Source organism: Haliaeetus albicilla, chromosome Z (assembly GCF_947461875.1).
Source record: "Haliaeetus albicilla chromosome Z, bHalAlb1.1, whole genome shotgun sequence".
In the NCBI taxonomy this organism is placed as follows: domain Eukaryota; kingdom Metazoa; phylum Chordata; class Aves; order Accipitriformes; family Accipitridae; genus Haliaeetus; species Haliaeetus albicilla.
This window is the reverse complement of record NC_091516.1, coordinates 33,054,057-33,064,534: the sequence shown is the minus strand read 5'-3', so window position 1 is coordinate 33,064,534 and position 10,478 is coordinate 33,054,057. Positions and strand designations below refer to the sequence as shown.

Sequence of the window (10,478 nt, the reverse complement as noted above, 5' to 3'; positions counted from 1 at the left end):
GAAGCTAGCGGCGGCGTGGACGGCTGCGGCTCCACTCTCCCCTCGCCGCCACCATGACGGACCGCTCCGCCTTCGACACCAATGTCATCACCATGACCCGCTTCGTGATGGAGGAAGGCAGGCGGGCGAAAGGCACCGGGGAGTTCACGCAGCTCCTCAATTCCCTCTGCACGGCCATCAAAGCCATCTCCACCGCCGTCCGTAAAGCGGGCATCGCCAACCTGTGAGTCCCGGGATGCCCGGGAAAGGGGGGGCGGGGGGGTGGTGGGAGCGCCGGTAGCATGCCGCACCTCCCCGCATCCCCGCCGGCCCGGGGGGTCCTGCCCCCTCCGGAGTGGTGGGGATGGGGAGCGTCACCCGAAAGGCGTGTGAGGGGGGTTGCGTCCCCCCCCCAGCCCCCCTCGCGCGGAGCCGTCAGTAACTCCTTTAGCGTCTTGGACTTCTGATTTTCTCAAGTGGAATGGGTCCCCTGACTTTTCCATAATACGAGGCATGCAGTCTTTGACAGATGTCTGCTGCTGATAGACCGTCATGCAAGCTTTCAGCAGGTTTGGGTGCTTTGAACCAGAAGACCAAACGAACAGACCGAAAGACAAAGCCTGTTAAAATACGGCTGGATTATTGCTCATTGTAGTCAGTAGCTTAGTATCAAAGCACCTTTTTATGCTATGAGGCATTTAATCAAATTCAGTGGGGTTTTTTCATATGGCATCATAGCAGCTTGAGCTCCTCTATGAAGCTTTGGATGTCTAAAGCTTTTAGAAAGAGCACTGGTGAGGAACAGTAGTGTCTGTAGTCAGCCGGAGGGGAGTTGCTCTGGACATGCGTCAGAAGGAAATTAGAGCTCGTGAAGTGTTAAATAACTGAAACTGGTTGTAGGTAACTAATCCCCTAAGAATTTTACATATTGTTGATAAGCCAAATTGTACGCTGATCAGGGCTTTAGACATGGGCTGCTTCATCACTGAATGGAAAATGTAGTAGAGAGAAAATTAACTTGCCGCTACAAACCATGTAGTGGAAAAAATAATAAGCAAAAGGCCTCTGGCAATACAGAGTAACATTTATTACAAAATGTATCAAAGAGCTGAAAAATTTGGGTGACAGAAGTTAATAAAATAGAAGCAACTGCAAGAGAGAATGAAAATCCTCCACTTTATGTATGATTGAACTATTTTTCTCTGTTTTGACTTTAGACTTGATATAACTGTGGCAGTTTTTTAATCACTGTGTGCTAGCCCTTTTATTTGCCTCCTATGTCTATCAGTAAAGACCAATGTTTCCCATCTGTGACCTGATTTATGACAGTCTAAGGTCCCATTCCTTGTCTGTCCTACATGCGTGTCTGTTGACAGCTGAGATGCAGCGGAGGTGCAGAACAGCTGGGGAAGCCACAGTCCCTTCCCAGCTGCAGGCTCCTCGCAGGACACCCTGCCATCCCCTCCCAGGAGTCCCCGACAGACAATGTGTGAGAGCTGTAGCTGCTGGCTGTATGGAGTTTTTGCTCTGAGGATGAGGACTTGTGTCTCTGCTTGCAAGCGTGGTGTTCAAAGTACATTGTTTTCTAAAAGCACTTTCACACTTGCAGAAGAATGTTCAAGCCAGTGTAGTAGAGAGAGAAATAAAGAGAATTATGCCAGGTCTTTTTCTTTGTCTCATGCATTACACTGAAGAAATGCGGTACATTCCTAAAGTAGTGTGTTCAGCATTATTACAAAAAACCTGAAATACCAGTATTCAGCCTAATCAATGAATCGTAGCTGAAGTACGTAAGAGTCATCAGAATGTGTGCAGAGCTGGCTATTGTTTTTCTCCTCTAAGGGCTGAACTTCCCCTCTGTCTGTTTTGCATACTTTCGAAATCACCTATCACAAGGTCTCCCGGTACTTCCTGATGCCAGATGGTTTGATTCTGATTAGCTCGCAGAGTTTTATTTGTGTTTCGTATTTGTATTTCTCAGTTTTATTCCCAATGAAATGTTTACTACTTAAAATCAAAACTGAAAACATTGAACCATAAAAGTGTTGATTTATCTGTGAGCAAAGTGTTTCTACTGCTATTTGTAGATCATATTGCTAGCCAGGAGCAAATTACATACAGAAGTTATGGTGTAACTAGTATCGTCAGATTCATTGTTAACTTTTTAAGTCTAAGTTTTCTAATAAGTCTTAGCTTTTAGGCTATGCAGCTATATTATTGGAGGCTAGGATTCAGGGGCAATATTTAGGTCTTAAAGTTAAGAGCTCATTAAACAACATAATTATTGTAATTAAGCCTTCACAGCCTGCTCTGGCTATGTTTGCCTATAGTTTACAGGCTATTGAAAGGTGATTCCTTGTTTTGTGTTCCTCACCGTTTAGTGTCTTCTAGATTTGCCACCACAGCTAATGTTAGCAGGTCTCAGCAAGAATCCACCGGACAGTAAGTAAAAAACAGGCTTAGAGAACTGACATATCATCCAAAAGTGCTATTTGTTTTACAAGACACTTCACAAGCGTAAGGTTGCCACAAACAGGGTGCTTTGGAAGATGTAGTGCCCCGTTCTCACAAAATGCTCTCTCTTGCCATTGCTTTAGCTATGGAATTGCTGGGTCTACCAATGTGACAGGAGATCAGGTAAAGAAGTTGGACATCCTTTCCAATGACCTGGTGATTAACATGCTCAAGTCATCCTTCAGTACATGTGTTATCGTGTCAGAAGAAAACAAAGATGCTGTGATAGTGGAAGCTGAAAAACGGGTTAGTAGCCTTAAAAGTTCTCCCTGCTTGATTTCAAATCAGCCTTTACAGGTGTATTGTTTCAGATTTGAGAAACTGAAACTGAGCTAAAAATTTCAGAAAATAAGTACTTTTCCATGCTGGAAAATGGGGAAGGGGGGCGGGGGGGGGGTGGGGGTGGCTGGGTGGAGAGAGTGTCAGTCAGTCAACATTTGTCCTCTCTGTTATTTCTGTTCTCGAGACTGATGTTTGTTGTTTTATTTTTTTTCTCTGTTGTTCCCTCCCACCTCCCCCCCCCCCCCCCTTTTTCCTAATTGTGGAGAAAACTTATTTCTTGTTTATCCCATCTGATCTCTGGAACTTTTCTCTGACTCAGTCAAGCCCTTTTGTAAGGTAGCTTTGTCATTAGCACACTGAGGAACTGTTCTGTTCGGGTCAAACCTCGAGTTCTTTAATTCATGCGAATTTTCCTTGAAGCCCATGAAAGACTTAGCAAAAATGAAACAAAAATAATTTTTACTTATTTACTATTTATTATTACTTATATTCACAAGCCTGCATGCACTTGTTCAGTAACAGTTCCTTTTTCCTAGCTAATATTTTGGTGTGATCATGTAAAAATCTGAGTAAAAATTTAGTGAAAACAAACAACTAAAACACAATTTATATAGTATAATAATGTTTGCTTTGTCAAAGCACTTGTCTTTTTCTCTCCCTGTTGAGAAATCTTCAAAATTGATTTGATAGGCATTGGATGAACAAAGATTTCTTTAGATCTGAACAAACATGATTTTACATCCTCAAAGATCACTGAAGGAGGCTCAGTGTTAAAGTTTTTCTAAACGTAATGTGAGCTAATACGGTGTTTTTATCAGAATTCCTACCTGCAGAGTAGAGCATTGCTGGACTTAAGTTGCTGGCACGCAGGGTGAAATCAAATGAAAAGCGAATAAATGCTTATTGTTCTTACACATAATTATTAAAATGACTGTGGATAAAATAAGGGGAAAACAAGTTATTTAAAAGGTACAGTTGATTCAGCTGTTTCTCCTGTACTGGCAATTTTCTGTACCTACAGGAATCCTTAATAGGCAGATACCATTCTTTTCTTTGGGGGGAAAAATACCCCAAACCAGGATAAGACCACAGACTGGCTAAAGTAATTTCTGAGCATCTGTCCATTCGGAGCACAGATAAATTGAAATGTATAGTTTATGAATGTCAGGTGTTAACAGCCTTTTTAACGTCTCTAATTTTATGTCTACATGAAAAAGGCTGATCTTCTTCATTTGTCTTTTTCCTTATAATTCAGAAAGCCATTTTGCTAGAGATGAGAAAATGTAGCCTAAATGGTAGATATTACAGGATGTCTATCAAAATGGATTGGCATTATTTAAAGAGATGAAGCTAAACTAATAATTAAAAAGTATTCTTTATATATATATATATGTGTGTGTGTATATATATATATATATATATATAAAAACAATTGTAGGAAAACTTCACCTTTCCAGTGTCATCATCTATTACTTACTTCAAAGATTTCCCAGCTTCTGCTCTGGCACAAACCACACAGTTGTAATCAAGATCAAAATCTGGGCTAAAGAATTTCTAACATATGAATCCAGTTCCTTCATAATCTATAAAAACCTTTTAGTTTATATTTCTTTGAAAGTCTCTGAGAAAATTTACCTACTAAAGTATTTTTATTTAGGGGAATTGGGTAAATAATGTCACTAATCTAGTTGTTCCCTCTTTTCTATTTTCTAGGGTAAATACATAGTCTGCATAGACCCTCTAGATGGCTCATCGAACATAGACTGTCTTGTTTCCATTGGGACCATCTTTGCCATCTATAGAAAGGTAAAATGCTTTCATGTAGGATAGGAAACACTATTATTGTGCACCTTTTGATGAAATATAATTGCACGTGAAGACTTAATAAAATCTAACTAAACTTGTTTGTGAAAGAGATTTTCAGGACCAGCTTTAAGTTAAATCTGCTATTTCACAGATACTTGTATAAAACATTTATGAGGGATTTTCATTAGTCTCTTAGAAGATGAGGTACCGTCGTGGTTTAACCCCAGCCAGCAACTGAGCACCACGCAGCTCCCCCCAGTGGGATGGGGGAGAAAATCAGGAAAAGAAGCAAAACCCGTGGGTTGAGATAAGAACAGTTTAATAGAACAGAAAAGAAGAAACTTATAATGATAACACTAATAAAATGACAGCAGTAGTAATAAAAGGATTGGAATGTACAAATGATGCGCAGTGCAATTGCTCACCACCCGCCGACCGACACCCAGCCAGTCCCCGAGCGGCGATTCCCCGCCCCCACCCCCCCCGGTTCCTATACTTAATGGGACATCCCATGGTATAGAATACACCGTTGGCCGCTTCGGGTCAGCTGCCCTGGTTGTGTTCTGTGCCAACTTCTTGTGCCCCTCCAGCTTTCTCGCTGGCTGGGCATGAGAAGCTGAAAAATCCTTGACTTTAGTCTAAACACTACTGAGCAACAACTGAAAACATCAGTGTTATCAACATTCTTCACATACTGAACTCAAAACATAGCACTGTACCGGCTACTAGGAAGACAATTAACTCTATCCCAGCTGAAACCAGGACAGGTACCTATATGTACGTGGAAGCCTGCCTGGTATTTTATTAGCCAGCTAAAGGAATTACCCCTCACAAACAAATCAGGTCTTAGATTTCATGAATATTTGTGTTGAGACAAAATACCACGTGGTTGTCATCTACTTGGGGAATGTGGTTTCAGGTTTTCTTGTTCTCTGTACTAATAGTCCTGTTAGCCTGAGGACAGGCTTCAAACATAAACCAGAGCTGAAACATGGCATGTGCATTTGAAGTGTCTAATTCACTCTGAAAGGCAGAAACCTTGTCTGAAGGAGCTTGAAATACTGGATTTACATGTCACAAGATGGGGGAAAAGGTAAGTCCCATAAAACACACCTGACTGTCCATTTTAATGATCTTTTGTATGTTGTCATACATCCCAAAGTAATTATTTTCAACTTCATTTTTTGTATGAAGCAGAAGAAAACAAAAAAAATCTCAAGTACTTTTTATCAGCTGTGGACTCTGTGGGTCATGTTTCATTGCTTGGTTGTTAACTGTGCCTCGGAGTCTTCCTCCGAGCTGTGTTCATCATCACCTACAACAAGGCACACAGCTCTATATTACCTCCTAATCCTTTCCTGCTTCCTGCATTCCAACTAGGCTTATACAAGAGCATTTCTAGATCAATGTGTTTGTCTCGACATATAATTTGTATTAGCACATCCAGTAGGAATCTCAGTTGTGGATCATGGAAGCATTTGTGCCACCTTGTGCATGGATATGAAGTAGAAGATCGTCCCTGTCCCGGAGAGTCCAGTTACGTACCAGCTATAGAAATGAAATAAAGTTGACTATGCTTCTTATTCTAGGTGTCCCTTGATGAACCTTCTGGGAAAGATGCTTTACAACCCGGGCGTAATCTTGTGGCAGCTGGTTATGCTCTCTATGGCAGTGCCACAATGCTGGTACTGGCCACTTCTGCTGGAGGTGTCAACTGTTTCATGCTGGATCCGGTGAGAAAGTTTTCTGTTTCTTTGTTTCTTTATTACGGATAACAAGGTACTGTTTATAAGAACTGTTTGTCCCCCTCAAAATCAAACAAAGGAGCAATTTTCAAGCTAACAGGGAGAAATGAAGTATGCTTAATAACCCATCAGCAATAATGTCAAGAGATTTTTGCGTTCTGCCTGCCCGCTGCAGCGGTGCAATGTGTGATTCAACAACGGGAAGACAGCCGAGTCAGTGAAGCAAAGATGCAGCACGTGCCAAATCATGTGATATTTAAAATGAGCTGGTTTCTGCAATGCAGAATGCCCTTTAAGACTTGTTTGTCTTTTCCTTAATGTTAGGACCTTAGTAAACCAGAGAAGCAGAAATATTTAACCTTCTTCTGTGTTTTCAGATCCCACCATGATGTGTAAATGAGTAAGTGATGCGTGTGGGTGCATTTGATGTTCTAGCATGCTTTGACCAGACGAGTTTTAAAATAAAAGTCATATTGATCATAGCAGAAAGCAGTTTGCTTTAGTGACCCATTTTTTTTTAATCAGTTAGTCAGCCTGTGCCACCTGCCAGTATTAAATTTTTAGAACCTGCCGTGGTCAAGTAAATATAACTTGGAACTCCCTGTTAAGTAACAGCTTAAGTATCTGCATGTATTTTTGTCCATATTCAGATAGCAGATTTAACTTTGAGCATGCATGCATGTTATTTTGTTTATTTTTGGTACTAACTTGGAAATTTACTTTAGTGAAAACTAAACAGACCAGCCCTTGGTTACAGAGGTTTGCTCTCTTGACTCCAGGCTTCCAGTTAGCCCAAGCTAAGATGAACTGGAATTTATTAATATTACAGATATTTGAAGATGTTTATTCATTGCTTCAACCAGCACTCTCAGTTTCCAAACTCCTCAGAACTGTACTTTTATTGCAAGTCCAGCAAAAGAGTGGAGAGCTAAATAAATCTACAGGCAACAGCATTTTTTGGCATAGCAGAGTGATAGAGACCTGGGAATGGTAGTATGAAGAAGCTTGCATGGCCCCAGGATTCATGCTCTGTGTTTTACAGATAAACAGAACACTCCTTATCTAGACTGCAAATACCACTTTTTCATAGGTACTGAATTATTCAAGAAAGTGGCAGAAGTAGTAAATTTTTCCTAAATTGTGTGTATGATTTGTTTTTGCTCGTTTATTTACAAACCAAGACAATTAACATTAACAAATTGTTTTTCTTTCTTATTGTTAGGCAATTGGGGAATTCATTTTGGTGGATAGGGATGTGAAAATCAAAAAGAAGGGAAATATCTACAGTCTCAATGAAGGCTATGCTAAATACTTCGATCCTGCAGTCACAGAGTATCTCAAAAAGAAAAAATTCCCTGAGGTAAAAGGTCCTATTTCAGAGAAACTTTCTGATGACAAGCAACACTCATGAATTCCAACTTCATGATCAGTTGCTGTCTAATGCACTGTTCAGAGCTTGTTTTCCTTTCCTGTCTATTTAAAATGTATCTTCATGTAGGAGGGATAATTAGAGCAGCAGTTGATGTGCCAGATATTTCACCATCCTTCAGTACTGCACTGCACCTCTATTATTTTTTTTTCCTTTCTTTCTTTTTTCCTCTTCTTCTTCTTTTTTTTTTGTTAATTTTCCTTCCTCGCTGGGAGCCTGAGTAACAGTTCTGGAGGCAAAACTAGGCATTTGGTAGTCAAGTAGAGAAGAAATCTCATCTGGTGATGAAGAAATTAGATCGACCTGTGTGTTAGATTGCTACTTCCTCACTGCAGTATCTGAGTAGAAGGAGAGGTGATTGGGGATGGCAGTGGGTCATTGCTTAGTGGTAACACAAGCTGGGTCCTGAGGGGGCCTCTCATTGAAAAGCTAGTGTAGTTTCAGGGTCTACTTTGTGGTCATGCAGCTTCCTGGAGGAGGCCTGAAGCTCTAAGAAGTGCCCATAAAAATCATGTCTGTTCTTGTGCCTTACAACTGTCATCACTGGAGTTATTACGTCGACAATGAAGCATACACATTTACTATTGTTAAGTGTTCCTTCTTGACTTCCTGATCTTGCTTTGAACAAAGACTGGCATTTTCATCTGGCATCTTGCCAGGCTTAAGGTGTTGTTTATTTAGATATTAAAATATACTCTCTGAACTATAATAAAGAAATAATATCAGTAGTCAACTATTAACTTTTTCTTACCAAAAAAGTTGCAGAAGCTGGCAAAAATGTGTAGGAAAGATCACGTCTTTTATTCCTTGATAATTTTTTCTGCTACAACAGAAAAAAAACCAACATCAATTCCTAACACTTCATCTTTTTGCTACTAGAAATGCAGTATTTTCCAAGGGTTAGAGCACTGATGGAGAGCTGGGTTGTATTTTCTGTTGTTGGCGCTACCACTCATCTGTCCTGAAATCTTCTGTCAGTTCTTTTCCTTGGATTTTTCCAGTTAGAAAATGAGGAGGAAACTGGAATTTTCTCCTACTTGAGAAAATTCTCCCACTACCTTGAATATTGTCAATGGAGCACAATTTGGAGGAGTTAGATGTTAGGACCACTAAAAGAGGGGAAATAAAAAAAAAGATTAACCTGATGTTCTTGAAAGTTACAGTTATTTAAATGTCTTTCTGTAGGATGGCAGTTCACCATATGGTGGGAGGTACATAGGATCCATGGTGGCTGATGTGCATCGCACACTGGTGTATGGAGGAATCTTTTTGTATCCTGCTAACTCCAAAAGTCCCAAAGGAAAGGTAAACCTGAATAAGCCCAATTATAGAAAATGTTACATTATCCAGATATTTCACTATCAGAGATCAGTATTTTGATTGCAGAACATGTGTTTTATGACTTGGTAGCTTGCACCTCTGGTATGTGAGTACAGCCACCCCCCACACTCTGTTATGAGTGACAGCGGCCTGTTGTCAGACACCAATTTTGGGGCTGGTGCTAACCTGTTTCAACTGACTCTTCTTTATCCTCAAACATATCCAGATTATGGAACGTACCAGGGGACGTGCTGTTCAAAGAGGCTTCTCTGTACCAACTCAGCCCACACTGTGCTGGCCTCAACCAAGTGAAACATTACAAAGCACAGTAAAAAATCCACATTACCCTGAGTTTCCTATTACAAGGCAGTATGTAAGAAGCCTAAATGTAGCGTGCCCCTTAGGAGAAGCTCTGCCAAAGAGAAAACCGTCTGCAGCTTGTACTTGGTGACACTGCCTCATTGGGAGGAACTATGCATGGCTGCCTCTGCCAGGATGACAGTCAGTCAGGGGAGATCACACACTTACAGGCTGACAAGGGGACTGTTTATTCAACAAAGACCTTTCATCTGTTTTGTAATTGTCCGTAAATTATTGCTTCAGGTTGCAGATAAGATGCAGTTACTCATTAGAGAAACCTAATGGCACACTCGGGGCCAGTGTTTTTCTTTCTCTTCACACAGGCCTACGTGGTCTGCTGCCTTGTTAAAGGTTGTGTCTTAAATGTGAGCTTTATCTTTGTGTAAAGAGCACAACGCAAACATGAGCTATGGAGAAACCACTCAAATTGGGCAAATCCAGCATTCGCTGTTTTGTTTAAAAGAAAAATCTGCACAGTTTCATTCCTGAGTCAAAGTTTGTATGAACTATGGAGTGCTTGGAGAGTTGATTGGTTTTAAATCAAATGCCAAATATGTTTACATTTCATGATTGTCAGCATTGCCTGGGCTGACCATTGCCATTTTGGGTTTTGTCTTCTAGCTGAGACTGCTCTATGAATGCAATCCTATGGCTTTTGTTATTGAGAAGGCTGGGGGAATAGCAACAACTGGGCATCAAGCAATACTAGATATAGTGCCTGAGGATATCCACCAAAGAGTTCCCATTGTCTTGGGATCTCCTGATGATGTGAAGGAGTACCTTGAGATAGTCAAGAAGCATTCGGCTAAGTAAAGAAAGCTTGCTGGAGTCACTGTGCAGATGGGAAGACATGCCTTACAGCTGAACCAAAGAACACACTGCAGCACTGCAAGATTGAACTGTCTGACCTCCGTAGCAAGAGAGCAAATGAGCCATATTTTCATGAGATTTTTTTAAGTGAAATCTTGTGCAATTGCATTGGTCAATGAAAGGCACTAAAAGATTGCATTAAAGGAAGCAATAAAAGTAAAAGCAAGGGAAAA

The 10,478-nt window shown here is 40.7% G+C and overlaps 1 protein-coding gene across 1 annotated transcript; it reads left to right on the top strand.

The window, feature by feature from the left end:
- On the top strand, positions 1-10,478 carry LOC104317319 (fructose-1,6-bisphosphatase 1). Its single transcript, XM_069777647.1, has 7 exons — positions 1-223; positions 2,577-2,739; positions 4,489-4,581; positions 6,171-6,314; positions 7,549-7,686; positions 8,941-9,060; positions 10,057-10,478. Exons 1-7 carry the CDS (start codon positions 54-56, stop codon positions 10,246-10,248), a joined length of 1,020 nt encoding a protein of 339 aa, XP_069633748.1. The 5' UTR covers positions 1-53; the 3' UTR covers positions 10,249-10,478.

Bases quoted from the DNA above. Each gene is read 5' to 3' on its own strand.
- LOC104317319 (XM_069777647.1), top strand. From the start codon at position 54: ATGACGGACCGCTCCGCCTTCGACACCAATGTCATCACCATGACCCGC. The intron at 4,582-6,170 runs GTAAAATGCTTT...TTCTTATTCTAG, and splicing joins TCTTTGCCATCTATAGAAAG to GTGTCCCTTGATGAACCTTC. The intron at 9,061-10,056 runs GTAAACCTGAAT...TTTGTCTTCTAG, and splicing joins CCAAAAGTCCCAAAGGAAAG to CTGAGACTGCTCTATGAATG.